Source organism: Macrosteles quadrilineatus, unplaced genomic scaffold (genome assembly GCF_028750875.1).
Source record: "Macrosteles quadrilineatus isolate MER2022 unplaced genomic scaffold, UCM_ALF_1.0 Scaffold_4__1_contigs__length_99947679, whole genome shotgun sequence".
Taxonomy (NCBI): Eukaryota; Metazoa; Arthropoda; class Insecta; order Hemiptera; family Cicadellidae; genus Macrosteles; species Macrosteles quadrilineatus.
In genome coordinates this window covers 81603291-81625437 of record NW_026542597.1, presented here as the reverse complement: position 1 = coordinate 81625437, position 22147 = coordinate 81603291, and the positions used below count along the sequence as shown (strand labels likewise).

The 22147-nt window shown below is 35.0% G+C and overlaps 2 protein-coding genes across 2 annotated transcripts; one reads left to right on the top strand and one right to left on the bottom strand.

Moving 5' to 3' along the window:
- The first annotated feature begins 691 nt into the window (after positions 1-691).
- On the top strand, positions 692-8322 carry LOC128992701 (60S ribosomal protein L5). The gene is made up of 5 exons (XM_054416419.1): positions 692-780; positions 5241-5561; positions 6427-6629; positions 7156-7333; positions 8091-8322. Exons 1-5 carry the CDS (start codon positions 778-780, stop codon positions 8280-8282), a joined length of 897 nt encoding a protein of 298 aa, XP_054272394.1. The 5' UTR covers positions 692-777; the 3' UTR covers positions 8283-8322.
- Positions 8323-11652: 3330 nt separating this feature from the next.
- On the bottom strand, positions 11653-20616 carry LOC128992424 (pseudouridylate synthase TRUB2, mitochondrial). Its single transcript, XM_054415992.1, has 5 exons — positions 20406-20616; positions 18574-18765; positions 16895-17111; positions 13158-13294; positions 11653-11988 (listed from the first exon to the last, which is right to left on the bottom strand). Exons 1-5 carry the CDS (start codon positions 20581-20583, stop codon positions 11705-11707), a joined length of 1008 nt encoding a protein of 335 aa, XP_054271967.1. The 5' UTR covers positions 20584-20616; the 3' UTR covers positions 11653-11704.
- Positions 20617-22147: the final 1531 nt, after the last annotated feature.

The window sequence follows — 22147 nt, the reverse complement described above, 5'->3', positions numbered from 1 at the left end:
TCACGAGAGAAGAGATCCTTGGATCTTGAAGATCTACCTGCCCTGAAGTTCAGAAGTTTGAGAAGTCCGGGACAGTCGATGAAGCCATTGACCAGTTTGTAAATGAGCAAGATGTCCTGGATCTCACGTCTGGACTCCAATGGAAGGATTTGAAGGGCCTTGGAGATTTCTTGGATGGGTACCTCTCTGTAGTTGTAGCCCAACCTCACACCGACCACTCTCAAGAAGTGATTAACAACCATTTGAAGTTCGGTCTTGAGATAGTCCTGGTGAGGTGACCAAACACAACAGCCAAACTCTAGGTGTGGCAATACGAAGGCCAGGAACAGGGTTTTGAGTAGAGTAACGTCTTGGAAATATTTGGAGCTTCGAAGAACAAAACCCATGGGACAAGTTATTGTTTATGTTTAGACGGTATTATTTGGTTAAACGAGGTTTTAAATGGCTGTAATAACGGGAAACAAATTGTAAACAAAACACGACCTCTACATAAACCGTACAGAACTAACAATAAAATTGTCTTCAGCTGTTCCATAAGGATGAGAAATCTTCTAAGAACTGTTTATCTTTCTCTGCGTTTTTTTTTCTCAGAGTCTGCTCCAAACCAAAAAAACCGCTTGTTTCCCTCCAGTCCAGAGGACTAGACTGAGGAGAGGACTGAGACTGAGAATCTAGAAGTGTTCTGTTCTTGTTCTTATTCTCTTTCTCTTTCCTTATTTCCGTTTCGTGGTCAAGATAGGGTTGCCCGTGCATCTTTCCACATAGTAATTTTTTAAAATGGTAAGATCTTTAAATATATTTATTATTAAAGATTTATTTTATGTTAATATTATGTCTTCATAATTAAACTACGGATACCTTTAGATAGATAGCCAATAATACAGGGGATGTTTCTTTTCCAAAGAGATTCCCTCTTAACCTCAAACACCGCTATGTGTAAAAACTGGCTTTATTTTGTCATAAAATCTAGGCTAATTGGCAATTAATTATTTTCACATTAAGCTTACACCATTCGTTTTGTTTCTATCTCAATTCCTAATAGGCCCTTATTCAAATATCCTAACTTGAGCTGAATGTAAGATTAGTATTAGGACATCAAGTTTGGTTAGTTTTAACCCTAGCAGTGACCAATGTTAGAAGTGTAGAGTAGCCAACCCATTTTGGTGATTTCGCAGACCTTTTTTGAAAATTTGTAAATTCAACTAGAAGTAAACTTGGCCAACCTCATATGGGAAACATCAATGGCCTAACTTATCTCAACACTTGGCCAAAAACTTCGGTAACCTACCACCGATGTTTCGGAAACATCGTGTATCAATGCTCATCCCTTCTTAGGGGTAATTATGTCAGAAAAGGCTTGTATTGTAATATGGTAGGTTGTTTTGACAGGGACTCCCACCCCTGTTCCTCCCTGTAACTGAAGTTTGTCGTGTAGGATACTCTTCTTACTTGAGTTGATCCTGCCTACTCTGGAGAGAGTACAAAAATGCTTTTAGGGAAAGCAGCCTTAAACCCATATGTTTTATGGATGTGTTCAGGAATCGAACTTGTCCCTTCTAAACACTGTAGCCCAAGATGCTTACAGAAATTGCTATATCCACCAATCTTCTTCATGTTAACTTAAGTTATTCCCATACCCAACAAGCATGTTGGTAACTTAATCTTCAGGATTAACTATACCAACTTTGTCTAACTTAACCCTCCGAGTGTCATGCGTCGCTGCAGCGACGCGTAACGCACTTTGTATAGTGTCGTGCGTCGCTACAGCGACTCGCGAACACTGTTTACGGCGAAGGCTCTATGACTAACTGAATCGGACTGTACTGGATTGAGTTAGGTATCGTTCTTTCCGTAATATTCTAAGCTTTCTCCTAGGTCTGTCTCTAAGCACTATTCATTTTAGTTCCGAAAATATTGTAGCAGACAGCTGACTGAGCTGACGTGCGTGTATTTGTAAACAGCTAGGTTACCCTCGGACCGATGACTGATGTGTTTTATTACATTTATCATTGTTTTAGTGTTAAAAATCAAAAGTAGTGATATACGTGGTGCATTATAAGAAGATTTAAGTGGTTTTGAAGTGCTGGTTGATGATCCTGAAGAAGTAGGTAGTGATATTGATGTAAATTATCAGCCAGATTCCTAGCTATGGTTGGGCTATGCATTCTTAGCTAAACGCTATGTACTGAAATCTGTTTTTTGCCCATAACTTATTTATTTGCAAATCTACTTCCTTATATTATTATATATTTGTAATCCTCATAAAATTTAGAACAAAGTGGCTATTTTCAAATATTTATAGGCCTATAATTTATACAATTTCATTGAGCGCAAACTTATTTTTTTTTTTTAATTTTCGAAATTATACATTTTTTTTACCTAAAAAATTTTTTTTAAAAAAATCTTCCTTATGTTTTATATATAATATTGAAGCCCAAGATTTTCCAAACAAAATGGTATATAGAACAGTATAATTAACATTGTTTTTAAGCTTCTCAGATCAGTTTTAATAAAATCTTGCAAATGAGCAAAAAATAGGCTGACATTAAGGCCAAAACACGTGACACTCGGAGGGTTAATAAGTTAGAAGCATTCAAGTATAGGCAGTGAAGTTTCTTTGAAACTCCTGAGATCATCAATGTAGTCTTATGGGAAAATAAGTTACCTGTCTTCAAAACATAACTCTTAACTCAACATTTTCAGCAGGGACGATTTTGTTGTTTCCATCAGATCCTCTTGTTGCATATTTTCAGTTTGGCTAATTTCATCAAGCTTTTAGGCATAAATCTAAATGAATTTAAAATATTTAAGATTTAATTTACCTACTTTTTTTAGATAGGCTACTAATAAAAATAAAGTCGCTAGAATGTTGATGCCTCCACTAAGTTATCTCTTCCTAATTCGGGAACTATTAGGTGAGATCATATCCGCTTAGGTTGTGAAGAACTAACTTACTGGGTCCTATAAAACGTGGTTGATTAAGTTACAGTTAATATTGCACCAGTTGGTGTTGCAGGCTGATCCTCTATAGAAAATGGTCATGGTCAAGACTCGATATTTAACCCGCTTCGGTACTTTCCTGATAAAGGAAACATTTATACATTTAATATTAAGGGACCTAACTTAAGTTAAGACCTTAAACTTAACTTAAGCTAATTGATGATTTTTTTATATAGGCTATCGATATTTTTGTTTTCCTTGAAGCATATCCCTTCAGTTTTAATATCTTCACACACATTTAAATTACAAATTGACAATTTATCTTGTTTCTAGGCAAAAACAATAGGTATATAATTAGGCCTACAAGGATTTTAATTTAGAAATGAAACTGTTCTAAACTAACCTAACTAACAAAACTTGCTGTACCATTTCAAAATTCCGTTTGATAACAGAAATGCATGTGGGGAATATCAACAGAATTTTGAAATGGTAGGTACAGCAAGTATAGTTAGTTATGTTAGGTTAATTTAGAACAGTTTCATTTTAATTTGTTTGTTTTTTTATTGTTTTTTGATACTGAACAATACCTACCGTATGTATTTATCATATTTGTCAGCTGATATGTTTCAATTTGTTAAAATCGATATATCAAAGAAAAAAAATCATCGATAATAATGAATGTTCCCTCTAACAGGCAAGTACCCCCGCTTCCGTTCTGCGCTTTTAATCTTGCAATATGCTTTCGGGGGTTAAAAAGCCTTCTCAGCCGTTTAAGATGGGTGTTAGAAAATCCATGTCTCATGAGGAGAAAGTGTAAGCAGCAATCTGACTTACAACTTTCTTAACATGTCGTCGTCAACAGCCTCAGTTTTCTTGAGATCTTCACGCAACAAGTCTCCTAGTACATTCCAAAGCAAGTACTTTCATTGTCAACGTTTTTAACTTTAATGCAAGCTTTAGTGCGAGAAAATGTTTGAGGTAGGGGAATATAACTGCTACCTCTGTCTCCATATCCATGCTTGAGAACTCTTATTCCTAGTAAAGAAGTTAGTAAAGAACATGCTGAACCACAGCCTTCATGCTCAGCAACTTTTTCCAGAAGATTTTGCAAACAGATTTCTACGATAGGGCTTATATCGCTTGTTGCCATAATAGTGTTTTTTTTTATTTATTTTTTTAGAAACCCTCTGGGTGCTAGGTGAGACTTTATTTTTAACATTGGTAAAAATAGTGTTAGAGTTCATAATTTGTGTTCGTGATTATGAAGTGCTTGACAAGTGATTAGGTAAAGCTCGAGTCTTTTTTAATCCTTCAGTCAAAGGTCTTGCTTGAGCATGATTGGAGACTTGAGCAATCTTTCCTGCTGAGTTTGTTTTACTTCTTGAGGTAAACTTTCTTGTACTTGGAATCAAGGAAAACTTTCTTCTTGAGGCAAAATTTCTTCAGGCAACCGGCCTAATAATTGCCGCAACTGTTTCAACTATTGTTTGCGCCATAGAGAGTGTGAATATTGCTAAACCATCAGTTTGCACAAGGTTGTTAGTGAGTGATGTTTACGTTTGTGTTTTATGCTTTATTATTATGTAATTGAGCTTACATTACCAACACAAATTATCAAAAATTAGAAGATTTTATTGAGATGCTAAATAAAAGTATTTATGTCTGAGGGGGATTTTATACTTGGCATTGAAAACGATAGTACTGAATTTGATGGATATGATGAAACTGATATGAAACAGTCTTTGCGTAGAGGAAGTCTTAGTGGGCAATGTGGTTTAGAACAAGGGAGCGGAACTGGGTGGTTTAGATTTACTTTAGAATCCTAGATTAGATACATTTTGACGGATAAAAAATAAAACAAGAGAAGGAATAAGGTTGACAGATATATGTATCTGCCGCCCACAGGAATACTCAAAGATTGTCGGAAGTGTTCATATTTCAAGATTATCGCTACCAGCGGCAGACAGATAACCTATTTCCACTATAGTTTTTTGTAGTCCTAAAACAGATAGGCTATAGGCCTATCCGTCAAATTAAATTTTATTTTCTTCATAACCTTTGTAAAAAAGTTAGTTTCCAGCGCTAGGGACAATCTTTTTGTATCTATGAAAATTATTACAAGAAAAATAAATACAAACTATGACCTGTAACCACATTATTTAAATTTTGAAGAAAAATAATGAAGATCCAGCCCTTCATCTAAGTTTATTTAGCGCTGGAAGGTACTGGTACTGAAATGTTTACTAGCTTTAAGTTGTGGTCGTATCCAAGTTTTTTACTACTCTTCTCTTTTTTTTCAGGGTTTTGTTAAAGTTGTCAAAAACAAGCAGTACTTCAAGAGGTATCAAGTTAAATTCAAGAGGCGTCGTGAGGGAAAAACCGACTACTATGCCCGTAAACGGCTCATTGTCCAAGACAAGAACAAATACAACACCCCCAAGTACCGTCTAATCGTCCGTCTCTCCAACCGTGACATCACTTGTCAGGTGGCCTACTCTCGTATCGAAGGAGACAAGATCGTCTGTGCTGCATACAGTCATGAGCTCCCTAAGTACGGAATCAAGGTCGGCCTCACCAACTACGCTGCGGCTTACTGCACAGGACTGCTTTTGGCCAGGAGAGTAAGTAATTTATATTCTATATAAACCTCTTTGGCTTCCAAGATTTAAATAATATCGCTGATCTGTGAGATAATATCTGTGAGAGTACGCTTGTGGAATTCCCTCTAAATTATTTATTTTTGGTATAGTTACCGTATAGGAATGGTGTAACTTAGTAGTAAACTTTCCAAAATGTGGAAATATTTATCATCGTCTCGTGAAAAATATATTTTTTTCTATTAATGTAGTATTTTTCTAAAAAGCAGAGCGGGTCATGTTTAAATGACGGTAATATATTTTGTCAATCTTTATGAAGTCAGTTATCTGAACTAGCCTACAAGTTAGGACAGGTTAGCCTATTTTATTGGTAACAAAATAATATGACTTGTTGGCCTATTGTAGGAAACTTGAAATGGTAACCTAATCTTAAATTTAGAAAACTTTGTTGGATAGATAACATCTCTTTACTAGAAGGGCCAGTGGTTTGTTCGATATATGCGAGTAGGCCTAACCTTTGAATCTAATCTAATCGCGCCACTCATCCTACACTCATCCTTCACTCATATATTTGGGTTAAAATACGCACATAGTGGCGTCCCCATCTTAAATAATTGAATTGAATTGAATTGAATTAATGAAAACACCCAAATATAATATCCATTAAAACGCTCTTAAAACAAGATTTACCATAGCAAACACTGAAAAGAGGAAATAGTTCAGTTCCATCAACATTTTTGAAGTAGGAGGCATATTGTGTCAGTCTTAGAGGCTCTTTGTCCTGTCAGAATACTCTGCAGTAACTTCGGGCTAGGCCTTTCTGCCTCTCTAGAGCATCCTGTTAGAACTAAAAAAATTAACTATTAAACATGTTCATCTTGTTGTGCAGTTACTGAAGAAACTTGGTTTGGACAATCTGTACACTGGTACGACCGACGTGACGGGTGAAGAGTATAACGTAGAGGCCCTGGATGACGGTCCTGGAGCATTCAGGTGTTACTTGGACGTTGGTCTTATGAAGACCAGCACAGGGGCTCGTGTCTTTGGTGCGATGAAGGGCGCTGTGGATGGTGGCCTCAATATACCTCATAGGTAAACAGTCAGAAGGATAATATCAGTAGTATTTAAGATGTAGTAATAGCACTCTGCTTTTAACTGAGACTATGGTAAGCGTTCTTGAAGTGGAAAATTTACCTAAGGTTAAATCGGTTAGACGAGGTCATACTTTCATGTCTGCATTTGCTCCGCAATTGTGCAATTTGATCTTCATTAGTCACTTTGTTTGCAAGCAATATTAAATTAAAGAAAATGTAAATATTATACCGCATGTGCCCAGCTGACCTGGAAAACCAGGATTGTAGTGCTACTTGGAGTTTTGATTATCGTAAACAAGTCTGCAGATTGTGTTCTGTCTAGATTTGACATCGGAATCGGACAAAGAAATTTAAATTTGATGGTAATTGCCAACAGGTAAAGATTGAACAAACTAGATATATTAAATTTTCAAGTCCACCATTTAAGTTTAGCTAGATAGGCTACATCGTAAAACTCATAACTTAGGTAAACTTTATTTTATTGTTTACTTTTTTTATTTAATTAACTATTTTGTCTATTTCAGTACCAAGAGATTCCCTGGATACGATGCTGAAAGTAAAAACTTTAATGCCGAGGTCCACCGTAAACACATTTTTGGACTACACGTTGGAGAATATATGAGGCAATTAGCAGAGGAAGACGACGATGCCTACAAAAAACAATTTTCAAGATATATAAAATTAGGCGTTAACGCTGATAATGTAAGTATTAAAATTTCCCTTGTAGTTATTCTTTTAGAATAATATAATTAAACTGTACAACTGACAGCATTTGAAATATTAATTTGTAACAAAGTGTTAACATAAGTTATTGGGTTGTTTTTAAAAGGCTTCTGCTGGGTGTGCAATGTTCAAAAAATTTGTTGAGGTAGGTATCAAACTCAAAACATTATTGCCTGAGTAACTAACTAAAACTACATACTTTATCTATTAGCCCAAGTAGTTTGTATGTACGTTGTGCCTACTGCCTATCATTAAATTGTACTGTTGCGTAGTCCCACTCAAACAGCATTGTTATTGCTAGCGAAAAATCCTTTGCTATCAAGACAAGTTTCTTTGTAATTTTATGAGCTGGATATACACTTAATTGAAGGATTTTCAGGATAGCAGATTTACCTGAATGTTTGGTAAAGAGGGCCACTCAATTATAATGAACATTAAAAAAACATTATTTTACTAGGCCTATTAAAAAAAAATTAATATTTCACTATCGTGTAAAATATTGTTATTGTAATGGCAGCTACAGCTTCTTGGCGACTCGGAGACATTACTTTTCCAACTAATATCTTCCTCGGTTGAAAATGCTATGACAGTGAATTGTGAAGGGTAAATTTGTCTGTGTTTTCTTGTGCCAGAGTGAACCATTCGGGTAAGACAGTTATCCCTATCCCAACAAAATCCATAAAACCTTAGTCCTTGTGCTATGTAACATCCTTAACCTGAATTTCATGTTGAACAGATCGAGTCTGTATACAAGAACGCCCATGCTGCCATCAGAGCCGACCCGATACTGAAGGGACCAGCCAAGGCGAAGCAGCCCGTCAAGAAGAGGTGGACGAGAGCCAAGCTGACGCTGGCTGAGCGCAAGAACCGCATCGCTCAGAAGAAGGCCACCTACCTCAAGAAGATGGGAGAGGAAGCCGAAGCTTAGTTCCACTTGTTTTAATATTTGAATAAAAAACTAAAAAATATTTTATGGTTATTATTTTGGGCCCAAAAAATCAATCTTCTATAATGAGCAATGCTCAATTTGCAGTGGAATGTGATAGAACCACGTTCCAGTACCTCTCTTTCGGAAGGATACAAATATTAGCATAAATAGGTACAATCACATTAAAATAGGTTACAGTTCCGCCACTTCATTTTTACTTTCTCCCCCTATACCATAGTATATGGAGAAAGTATTGTTTTCGTCAAAATTTTCGAGTTTGAGTTTTGAGTGGATATATTCGTTTTGGGTCCCCCTGGACCCAAAAAAGTCGTTTTCGAAGTGATGTCTGTGTGTGTGTGTGTGTGTGTGTGTCTGTGTGTCTGTGTGTCTGTGTGTCTGGATGTGTACAGAGCTAGAGACTACACCTGTGGTCCGATTTCGATGAAATTTGGTATGTAGGTTCTAATCCATGGTATCTCCAGGCGTTTTTTTCATTTTTTTGAAATTTTGATTTTTAATGGGGATTTTCCCATAAAAACCCATAAAAAACCGGAAAAATCGGATTTTCTCAAAAATGGCCCGAACGATTTTGATAACAATTTAATATGTTATAGCCCTTTAAATTCTGAACAAAATGGTACAAATCCCATTTCTGTAAAAATTACGGTTCAAAAGTTATGGTAAGTTATGTTATTTTCCCATAAACCCCCATAAAATAACAAAAAAATAGGATTTTAGACAAAAATCCGGTTTTGATTTAACAGAGTATGTTATGATCCTTACAATTTTGATAGTTTATGTCATTTTTTAGAAAATTTTATTTTTAATGGGGATTTTCCCATAAAACCCCGTAAAAAACTGTAAAAATAGGATTTTCTCAAAAATGGCCCGAACGATTTTGATAAAAATTTAGTATGTTATAGTCCTTTATATTCTAAACAAAATGATACAAATCCCATTTCTGTAAAAATTACGGTTCAAAAGTTATGGTAGATTATGTTATTTTCCCGTAAAAATCCCCATAAAATAACGGAAAATCGGATTTTCCCAAAATTGGCTAGAATGATTTTGAAAAAAATTTAGTATGTTATAGTCCTTTAAATTATGAAGAAAATTGTACAAATCCCATTTCCGTATATTTACTCTCGCCGCTTACTCATGAGAAAGGTTGTTGACAATCTTATGGGAGAAAGTATGTGTCAGAATGCTGATACCGTTTATTTACGTATCAAACACTATCTATGAGGGCCAGGTCCAAATTCACCAACATTTTTGGGGTCGTTTCTAATGTCCAAATTCACCAACTTTCTACCTTTAGCAGGTACGATATTTCTCCCGGCGGGCGGGGTAGGAATTCCCTCCGAATAGTTTGCCATCGCCTGCTCCGTCTCGTCTCGGCGAGAGTGTACTGTAACCTAACCTAACCAGACCTAACCAAACCTAACCTAACCTAACCCAACCTAACCTAACCTAAAGCTGCCTGAAACAATCACAGCTTAAACAGTACTATTAGGGCTAAGCAGTACACTCTCGCCGAGACGAGACGGAGCAGGCGAGAGCAAACTATTCGGAATTCCTTCCCCGCCCGCCGGGAGAAATATCGTACCTGCTCCAGGTAGAAAGTTGGTGAATTTGGACATTAGAAACAACCCCAAAAATGTTGGTGAATTTGGACGTCTAGCCATCTATGAGCATTAATAATTGACGGAACATAGTGTAGGTACTCAATTCTTTCTTTTTCTGCTATCTTTTAACTTTAAATTACGCATAAGTAGAATTTATAAACCCTGTATTAATGTGTTTTTGATTTCGTTTCCGAAGATGAAAGTATTATTAATTTACAAATCTTAAAATTGTAAACAGATCGGGTTCTTGTATTTATTTATATTGCTATGCTATTACCGTAGGTGGCATGGTAAGATCTGGAGCCTGGACCAATAACTTATATTTTTAATTTTGATGTCCCTAGAGGCCAAAAACAGTATTCGTTCAAATTTTTTAGGGTTTTTAGTTAGTTTTTATTTACGTCTATAACGTCTGTGAACAACTAAGTAATGGATGACATTTGTTTTGAAGGTAAAGCAGGATAAACTTGAATGAGTTATCAGACCATGGGAACAGGGTTTTATGGGGGTTACATACGTTCCTAACTATAACTATACAATATTTTTAGATCACAGATGGTAAAGTAATCTTCCAGCATATGTTAAACAGTTTATTTACAAAAATGACTATAGTACATGGGTTATTTACAAGTTATTTTCTATGCTATAAGAGTTTGCTGATCATTCGGATCCGGTAGTTGAGGTTTATTCAGGAGAATATTTCCCCAGTCAGGATTAGCTCTTATTAATTTATCGTTCTCTTGTAAGTTGTCAATAACATGTTGCATTTACGTATCAAACACTATCTATGAGGGCCAGGTCCAAATTCACCAACATTTTTGGGGTCGTTTCTAATGTCCAAATTCACCAACTTTCTACCTTTAGCAGGTACGATATTTCTCCCGGCGGGCGGGGTAGGAATTCCCTCCGAATAGTTTGCCATCGCCTGCTCCGTCTCGTCTCGGCGAGAGTGTACTGTAACCAGACCTAACCAAACCTAACCTAACCTAACCCAACCTAACCTAACCTAAAGCTGCCTGAAACAATCACAGCTTAAACAGTACTATTAGGGCTAAGCAGTACACTCTCGCCGAGACGAGACGGAGCAGGCGAGGGCAAACTATTCGGAATTCCTTCCCCGCCCGCCGGGAGAAATATCGTACCTGCTCCAGGTAGAAAGTTGGTGAATTTGGACATTAGAAACAACCCCAAAAATGTTGGTGAATTTGGACGTAGCCATCTATGAGCATTAATAATTGACGGAACATAGTGTAGGTACTCAATTCTTTCTTTTTCTGCTATCTTTTAACTTTAAATTACGCATAAGTAGAATTTATAAACCCTGTATTAATGTGTTTTTGATTTCGTTTCCGAAAATGAAAGTATTATTAATTTACAAATCTTAAAATTGTAAACAGATCGGGTTCTTGTATTTATTTATATTGCTATGCTATTACCGTAGGTGGCATGGTAAGATCTGGAGCCTGGACCAATAACTTATATTTTTAATTTTGATGTCCCTAGAGGCCAAAAACAGTATTCGTTCAAATTTTTTAGGGTTTTTAGTTAGTTTTTATTTACGTCTATAACGTCTGTGAACAACTAAGTAATGGATGACATTTGTTTTGAAGGTAAAGCAGGATAAACTTGAATGAGTTATCAGACCATGGGAACAGGGTTTTATGGGGGTTACATACGTTCCTAACTATAACTATACAATATTTTTAGATCACAGATGGTAAAGTAATCTTCCAGCATATGTTAAACAGTTTATTTACAAAAATGACTATAGTACATGGGTTATTTACAAGTTATTTTCTATGCTATAAGAGTTTGCTGATCATTCGGATCCGGTAGTTGAGGTTTATTCAGGAGAATATTTCCCCTGTCAGGATTAGCTCTTATTAATTTATCGTTCTCTTGTAAGTTGTCAATAACATGTTGCAAAGTCCAATGTTTGCGCAAAAGTGCGTTTTGAACCGTGAAGTAAGAATGTCGAATGCATCTGAGTCCAGAGCAAACAGCAGCTGTGTGTAGTTTGATGCCAATCGCATTTATCAGCTTCTTTAAATAGATCTCACTCTCGTTCGTTGAGTGGATTTCTGAAAGCATAGTACCAAGATATTTAAAATACATGCTATTCAACCAAACTATGTTGCGAACCATTAAATAAAGATCCTTAAAAAGTTCCTGTTAATCAAGCTAGTACCGGTACATAATATGTGTGAGAGAGAGAGAAATTCTTTATTTACAAAAATAATTATTTTGCAGCAATACATGCAACAATAAAAATATCACATGGGCCGCAGTGACCTGTGCGTGATAGAGTCCTTATTTGGCTGCTTCATCAAAATTAAGTTCTTCACACTTCACATAATAAATCTAACAATAACTTGGTAAAATAAGCATAATTAACAAAACCTAACAACCATAATATGCAACTCAATAACTAGGGGACCTCATTGCTTGCATTATATCCGATACATTAACTTTTTTCTTTCAATTCCCAATTTTACTGAGTGCTATGTTCTTTACTCCTTATACTACTTATTCTAGCTGGTTCCCAACTTAATGCAATAATTAGTCTCGTCATAATTTACAAGAATATAGGAAAATATACGCTCTGCTAAGTATGCACCAAATTTTGTATTAGTTCTCTGTGTCTTAAGGTGTCAACCTCTGTAAAAGTCTATTGCCAGTTAATAGAAGAGAATGGACTTAAGTGTAAAATGTGCGTAAGGGTTGGAGGAAGAATGGAGATGGTTGTAAACAATTGCATTTTGTTTTGCGTAGTTTAGGCTGGCTGAGTACATCGTCTCGTTTGAGGTGGTGGCCAAAGTTAAGGACGATTTTTATAAAAATGTAGGATGTTGTAGTCCTTCAACTCTAAACAAATCGGTACAACTGTATACCCCATGTCTATTGAAAAGTTATTTTAACATTAATGGTTTTCCCAAAAAATAGTGGTAAAATCTTATTAAAAAACGGCTCTACCAATTTTGATTAAAATTTAGTATGTTATATAGTTCTTTTAATCCTGAACAAATTGCAACAAATCCAATTGCTGTAAAAATTACGGTTCAAAAGTTATTGCAGCTTTTGTGATTTTCCCCAAAATAAATAGGTTACTCCCACCACTTAACTTAACTTGTTGGTGACAAGCTAACGGAAGAAAGTATGTGGCAGATTGCTGATACCATTTATTTCAATAGTTTTGGAATTATTTTCACTGTGTTTCAAGTGTTGCAGTTCAGTAAATTCATACAATTACCTAATGTAAAGTCCGGAGGGTTGAACTCCACACACTTGATACCATAAATCATCGGCACATTGGGATCTGCAGGTCTGATCATGCCTTTGACAGCAAGCTCGTAAGCATCCTGAGATTGAATATCTACGCCAGATAGCCTGTAAAAGCGTCATAAAATTCTTTAGTTAGGTACGTGTACAGTAAATAATAGTTCGTTCTTGAGGGTATGGAAGGGAAATATTGAATCAAGTTTCTTAAATCCCTTTTAGCTTCAAACAACTAAATAAATAGAACACAAGACTAACATAACCAAATTTTAACGAACATCTATCTATGTGTGTAAAACCAGATAAAACATCTCCCTTAGTATAGATTTGTCATCCTTATGACAACAGCTGAAGCCAATTTTATTGTTAGTTCTGTACGTCACACTGTGGAGGTCGTGTTTTGTTTACAATTTGTTTCTTGTTATTTCAGTCATTCAAAACCTCGTTAAACCAAAGAAAACGATCCAATCATAAACAATAACTGATCTCCTAGTTATGTAACCAAACTGAAATTATTAGGGAATTTAAAGTGGATAGAATAGTTTTATGTTTGATGTAATGGAACTGAATAGAGATTACCATGAATAATTAATTATATCTTACCAATCTTGAATTGAGTCTTGAGGTTAAGAATGAGAAAGTCCTTTATATAACTTTAAAATACAATTACATAATCTATAGAGAAAATCACCAACAAATAAATGCAAAATGAATTAGGTAAAAACTGTGATGTATTCCTTGACTATTTCTAACAACATTGATATTATCAAAACAATAATCACATGTAGTAAAATTGAAAACCCCCAAAACATGTGTTGAAGCCAGACTGAAATAAAATAAACCATAGAATACTAAACATGCCGGGCCCCTTGAACCGCAGGTTCAATTAATTAATTTAACAAGTGAGTACAGAAACAGTAGGCCTAATTAAAACAGAGAAAGTTAAAGCAACAAAAGGGGCGGAACTGTAATAAAATTTAGTCTTCAAGTACAGGCAGTGGGAAAACCTTGATTGCCGGTCTAGTGAGAAGGCCACTCTTCGTACGCACAGTCACAACTCTTGTAATGTTATCTGAACCAGGGTGTGTTTCAACAATTCTAGCCAGTGGCCAACACATTGGAGGTGTAAGGATGTCTTGAATCACAACGAGATGAAGGTAGCCTCCATCGATGCCATCTTTTGACTTTTATCGCATGAGGTGTACTATGCAGAAAGTGTTCAGGTGTTGGTGAAGATAGGTCTGATGGATCTGCTGAGAGAGGAGCTAGAAATTGAGAGTTCTGGATTGCTTCTTTATAAGACAGTCGAGGTTTGAATTTCTTTTCTAGTGGGAAAAATCTTGTTTTAGTGGTGTAATAGTCTTCAGGAGGAAGGTGACAACGCTTGAATGGTAGCTTATCGTGGTGTATACTAGAGGGTTGTCTAGAATAAGTCTTCACAAAATGTCTTTTGCTCAAAATGTTGAGGTCATTTGGTTTAGAAAATGAAGGAGGTTCTTCTTGTTTGATAAACCGTGGAAAGGAGGAATGATGTTCATAATCACAGACAGTTAACATGGAGGTGAGAGGAGAGTTTGGTACTGAGTTTCTTGATGTACGGTCCTTTGATGGTTCTAGATGCAACAGTGTATGGTGATTTTTATTACATTTAAAACAAGAGTTTTTCGATTTGCAGATACTGACTTTGTGATTTCCAAGACAAGAGAAACAACGTTGTTTGGATTTGATTAGTTCATGTCGTTCTTGAGGAGATTTTTCTTTGAATAAAGTACAGGAATATACTTTGTGTCCAGGTTTAGAGCAAACGAAGCAAGGGAAATCAGTGGAGCTCTGTGTTGATGCAAGGGTAAATGGTCGGGGATGAGACATTTCATTTTTGCGGTTGAGGTTTGACAAAGGTGGGATATTTGAGTGAGGTTTGACCCATTTACTACTATTGGGTGAGTGCATGGACACATCTTCAGCATGTGCACAATGATTTGAGAGAAAAGTTATTACTTCATTGACTGAGGGTAGAGATTCAGAGTCTTTTCTTGAGGATTCATATTTATTTAACAATTTTGCGTCTAGTTTTCGTAATAGCATTGATGCTAAGAGAGGATTGTTTTCCACTACATCACAGCCTAATGCTGTTAGAGCTTGGGAATTTTCATTAAAAGAGTTGAGCAAGTTTCTGAGATTCTTAGTAGAGGAAAAACTAACACTGGGCAAATCAATGATTTTATTGATGTGAAGAGATGAAAGCCTTCGCACTGAATGGTAACGATCTCGCAACATGTTGTACGCGATGGTGTAGTTTGCTTCAGAGATGGGTAGGGATTTGACCAGATTGAGTGCTTCACCAGATAAAGTACTAAGTAGATATTGAAATTTAGCCACATTCGAGAGAGATGAATTTGAATGAATTGTGGTATCAAAGAGGTTGATGAAGGCTAACCAAGTTTGAGAGTCACCATTAAAGTTTTTTAATTCTATTTTCGGTAAGCGCACCACAGACATGTTAGAGTGTTCCCGTTCATTGAGATGAGAGGTAATAGATTGATTGTCATCATTGCCTTTACTTTCCAAAAGATAAGAATTTATTTTACTTTCTATGCTGATACAAAGTTCATTTATTTCCTCCTGTCGATCAATTAGATCTTGTTCATCATAGTCACCAGGCAGATTCGGCACGTCCAGTAATTTTCTAATGTGTTCATTAAATTCACAACGTTTTTCATTGACTTCACTTTTATAGGAATTAACTTTTTGTTGATCAACTAATTCAACATGATCATTTTCTGATATAGTGTCAATAAATGAAAGAATATTATTGAGACGAACTTTGATTAGGTTAGAAAATCTGACAAAGGTTTGATACTTCATTTTGTATAGGCCTATTAAAGGAATGTACTAATGAGCTGATTGGAAAAATGTGGTTGTAAAGGCAAAGATAGAAAGGGGTAGTAATATTGTTACTAAGGCAACAGAATCAAACATTCCAATTTTTCAGAGTACATTAGTAGATTTTTAAGATTGAATTTTAAATATCTTGATGAAATAACAAATAATAATGTACACTATTAGTAGTTTTGAATATCCATATTCTTGATTCTTTCATCCGATGTTCGAAGGACCAATGAAATTATTAGGGAATTTAAAGTGGATAGAATAGTTTTATGTTTGATGTAATGGAACTGAATAGAGATTACCATGAATAATTAATTATATCTTACCAATCTTGAATTGAGTCTTGAGGTTAAGAATGAGAAAGTCCTTTATATAACTTTAAAATACAATTACATAATCTATAGAGAAAATCACCAACAAATAAATGCAAAATGAATTAGGTAAAAACTGTGATGTATTCCTTGACTATTTCTAACAACATTGATATTATCAAAACAATAATCACATGTAGTAAAATTGAAAACCCCCAAAACATGTGTTGAAGCCAGACTGAAATAAAATAAACCATAGAATACTAAACACAAACAGTAGGTCGCAAATCATGAAAATAACCCTAAAATAATATAAACAAAATTTTCACAAGTGTGACGTCATGGATCCTGCAGCATGGCCTGTTTTTCTAGTGGCGCTTTGCCTGAACACAAATTTGAAATAATTTAAAAACTGTTAAACAAATCCTAGTTCAATCATGAACATTATTTGTAGCCTAGAACTTTGTTTGCAAACATTTGTTACTCAAGAGACATTACAAGTGTAACTCACTCAAACATGGTCCTCTGATGTGCCGCTTGTATTGATGCTAATAATTTGTCCATTCTTTCTCGAGAGACATGTTTGAACTTTGACCTCTCAACGACTTTTCCGTCTGTAAAATATGTATCAGTGGCTCGACCTAGCTGCCCAGTCACATGAAACGTCCTTATTTGGTGAGCGTGCTCTAACGCCCGTACTATCCGCACTCCTTGATTCAACCCTAACACTAAAAGCATAAACAAATTGTTAAACAATGAAATTGCAAAGTACCACGTAATTTGGATGGATAATAAGCAAGGTTTATTTTATTGGTCCATGGTACTTTATTTTTTTTAATAGAGCCTTTGTAACATTGTTAAAAATGACATAGAATAAAAAGTGATAAAAATTAAACTGGAAGTAGCATACTTTGAGTACATAGGGCCTAAAGCAAATAAATGAGTGGCAACATTAATCTATGCATGCATGGAAAGTAACTTAAATTGTGATATTAACTATACACAGATACCATACTCATTAGAACTCACAGGTTGTTTTTAGTATATTGTTTCAATAGTCCAGCATCCAGATTAATGTCTTCAATGATAAACAAAACTCAATTTTAACTTTAAATATTGTACCTCTAGATATTATGACATGAAATGTGTCTAAATTATGACTGAAATAGGTATGCTATCAACAAAGAGCACAGCTACCATTAAAGGGGTGTTTTGAAAAGTGGGTAGGAAAAGGACATCCTTTGTAAAATATCTAGCTATAAGACTATAAGAGTCAACCATGAGGTGAACAATTGCTATCAAAAGAGATTAAATATAGTTTTCGGATTATGCCTTAGGGTATATTGCCTTTTAGAGCCTTTCTTTTCAGTTTGGTAAAATAGAAACTCTTAGCCTATCTACAATGACGGTTCCAAGTGAGGGGATAACTGCTAAGGCTCCTCCCCTTATTGGATCCTCGAAAACTAAATTTAAATGTACATTCTGTCCAAAAAAAGGGGAATGGGGGTTGTTTTTGGATACACTTTTAGACGTTAAAAATGGCTTTAGAAAGTAAGTTCATAACCATTTTACCAGACAAAACACTTTTCTCCGTCCAAACCAATGTATAATTTTATGACCACAATCAATAACTTTAGTGAATTTGGTAAAAGATTGTATAATATGTTACCTGCTCACATTAAATGTCTTGAAATACGACAATTTAAATTTACTAGGTATTAGAAAGATTTTGTGTGATTTATGTGTGTATAAGGTCAAAGAATTTGTAGAACATATTAAGTAGGTTAATGGATATACTGTGATGAAATTGTATGACGTTGCTATAGGCCTACATGTATTTATAATGTTGATGGCAATAAATGGATTTCATTTGATTTGATTTAACCAAACTGCTTTAAAAATCCAATTTTTCCAAGGGAGGACCCATCCTCATCTGAACCCCCTCTTCAACGTGGTCTTAAAACCGCCACTATCTATCACTGTGTATCTATCTACTTTATGGATTTGAACCAAATCATAATTTTGTGAAGTCTGACTTATAATTCCGAATTACATGAATAATGTAGGGCCTACTTACATAAAGTACCTGAAGCTGACGGTGTTATAACACCAAAACATGTACTACTAGTTTGACAACATTTGTTGAGCCGTGACGGGATTACGTGAGTAATTTAGTCTTATATTACTTACAAAGAACACCAGAAGTGTGAACTCCAAGAGGAAGGGGCCATTGACAGCGGAAGTCTTTCTCTTGATACCTTGGACCTACTACGAGAGGATGATCAGCATAGCTCGGTGATACAGTGACCCTCATCTCCTTTGTGGTGTCTCCTGCTATAGTGACTATCTCCTTGGGTGGTCTGCATTCCACCTGATTCAATTCTGTGAACAATAATTGTGATTTGTATTTAGATTAGCCTAAGTAAATTTTTTATTTTTTTTTTAGATGAGACACCCTGGTACAGTATAGGTCTAGACCAACGAGTGTACCATTGGATTGATGCTATGTTTTAAGCAATTATATTGATTCAGGCCTATAGAGTATTTTGTTCATGTTCACTGTACAGTTATAAGAGCCCACAAGCTACGTAGGCCTATTTTGAATTGTAATTGCAGTAAAAGAAAAAACCGTTCTAAAGACAAAAGTAAAAACTTTACTTTTTAATTTAATACAGATTTGCAAAATACCTACGATATAGTACTGGGTGAAATTTTCATTCTAGGCTATATAAATATCAATTAGTCAACAACAACAACAACAATCAATTAGAGCAATCAATTGTCAATTAGTATACAACAGTTTAAACTCAGACATCCTACCATACGATTCAGACATACATTTATTATCATTGTTATCGTTATTATTATTCTTATGCCTTTTTATTGTTATTCATGGTCATTCTGCATTGTTATTGTTATTGTTATGTCATAGTTTATAGCTGTTATTGTTAATTGATTGCATCGATGCTATTGCTGATGAAATGTTGTTTTGTTGTAATTTAATGTTTTGTATTTATATAATCTTAACTAATTGTATTTTTGTAAATGGCATTGCCGAGGAAAATAAAATTGAAATGAAATGAATTAGTTCATTTGATATGAAGATTGGTTTACTGTTATGGGTGTTTTCTAGAAGAGAACAGCCTCAGGACCGCCTGCCACTTGTTTACAAACCGCTGCGGCGGTTGGGTCGGATGAATGACTATTTCATCTGATTAGGCTATATATCTTAAATGTTCTCAGCAGAACTGTACCTTTTTTCTTTACAGCTCTTTTAAACGTACTTTTGAATTTAACTCGGCCTACACCAAAACTCAAATTATAAATCATAATACCGTACCAATGTATACCGACATCAATAAGCAAAAAGTTGTCGGAATAATTTAAATAAAATGTATTTTAACACTATGTAGTGTAGCAGGAGGGTCATGAGTACAGTTGACGCTACCCATGTGACAATAAATAAAATGTTTCCAGTCATTTTCATAGCACGACTTTGTATCCATCACATTCACCTATTGGGCCTGATGATGATTGGAGTGTCCAATCGAAATCGATCACCACTTACCATATTTTATATGTATTTACCGCCTTGTGAGTAAACAGTACAAATATAACTTAGGCTATTATGGAAAGCAATAATATTACCGTATCATAAGTATATAGTATATATATACAATAGTATATAGATACATCAAAGAGTTTCCCTTACAATAAGTATATAGTATTATCATATAGTAAATATATTATCATAAGTGTTATTTGACGTATGTTTTGTGCTTTCAGATCTAGTCCCTATCACAAGCATAAGACCTGAATTGCACGGCGGACAGGGAATTGAGTATATTCAAAGTGATTGGCTTGTGTTGGTTTGCACGGGTTTTGTCACTGAGAGAAAGAATGATACTTCCAGCTTCAGAAGCAACCACTTGAGGTCTGTCTAAAGGTCAAAAGCATAATAACAAAAGGTTTACTATTACAGTCCAATGCAGTAAACATAAAAATATGCTAGCTATACAAACCATTGCAAAGTTTGGTGAGAAGGGAGTACTTAACAGCTCCTTCAGGTATTCCACTGGGCTTAAAAACACATACTACTCCATTGAGTAACCTAAAAAGAGTAGGGGCATCTTTGATAAGTTTTGTTGGCATTGTTAACTTTACTATTATCCTATTACTCTTGTTAACTGAAAATGGCATGAGATTTATTTTGATCCACAAAACCGATTTTACAGATTAAAAATAATCCCTACATTGCTGAATTGTTAAGAAATAAAATAACCATACAGATAAATTCTTCATTTAAGTCCTCAAAAATCTAAATAAACATAATACCGTATAGGTATAAACTAACGCACTGCACATTCTTTCTGAAATTATGAATTTGTTTACTTATGTTATGTTGTTAAGGTTAGGTAGGATTCACACTGTGGTAGAAAAAAAAACAATAACAAACGAAATACTGTTTTAATTACGACGGCAGCCGACAGAAACAAAATAAGCGAAGCGACAGACAAATGGTGCTATGTATGACAAAAGTAACAGGAAATGTTTGCGTTGATTAAAAAAGTTGTTTATAATATTTTGTCTAACTACGACTGTAAGACATTCTACAATGTTTTAGCATAGGTATGTTTTAGCCTAGTCCTGGTACACCCACAAAAGCATATCCATAATGGGTTTGGGCCTCTTTCCCTTAGAATAGAAGTGAATTGACTTAATTTAAAATGCAGCTGGTCTAGACACAAGCAAAATAAAAATACTATGTTATTCATTGTGACCCTTGGTTGGAATATATAATTGATAAAATGGAAGAATTACCTTATCCAACCACAATTGCTAGTATGACAACTAGTTTCGTTCCTTAGAACATCGTCAGGTCATTATGCAACCACATCATCAATGTAAAGAATCTTTTGACATACCACAATGTATTAATACATTAATGTTGTGGTTGCATACAATGACCTGACGATGTTCTAAGGAACGAAACTAGTTGTCATACTAGCAACTGTGGTTGGATAAGGTAATTCTTCCATTTATCAATTAAAAATACTAATGTGATGATGATGAATTGCTCACCTACAAATAAAAAGGTTGCCAGTTCGATCCTGAGATAGGTACCGGTAGCTTTTTGGTGGTTCAAAAATGCACCCATTTGTCCCTGATCATTGGGCTGTGAATAAACTATTCTGAATGCTGGAAGAGCTGATCTTATGGTCAATAAAAAAGCTACACAGATAATCTAACAACATTCTATTTACGCTTATCCTTCACTCATATACTGAGCTCATATAAATCTCCTTTCTAAACTAATAATTTTTTAAGCAAGTTTACATTCCATTATTAACCGTTTTTAGACATAATTCCATATTACTTGGTTACTAAATATTAATAGCAACCCAGCAGACGCACAGGCAGCATTTGCCTATGTCTGCTGCATTTCATTTAACTATTGAATTAATTTATACAGAAATGTTTTTTTTTAATTCTTAGTCTTAGTCTTATTTTGTAAGTATATTTTGTATAAAAAAAGTATGTTTTGTTTTCTGTATATATTTTGTGGAAATAAACACATTTCATTCATTCATTCATTCATTCATTCATTCATTCATTTTCATATTTGGGTTAAAATACGAACCCAGGTGTACCCATCTCAACTATAATTAGATTATTTGCTTACTTCAAAGTCAGACCATAGTCAATGGTCTAACCATTTATAGTTTATCTACATATTTACACATGTAACGACTGGCTGGGTAGC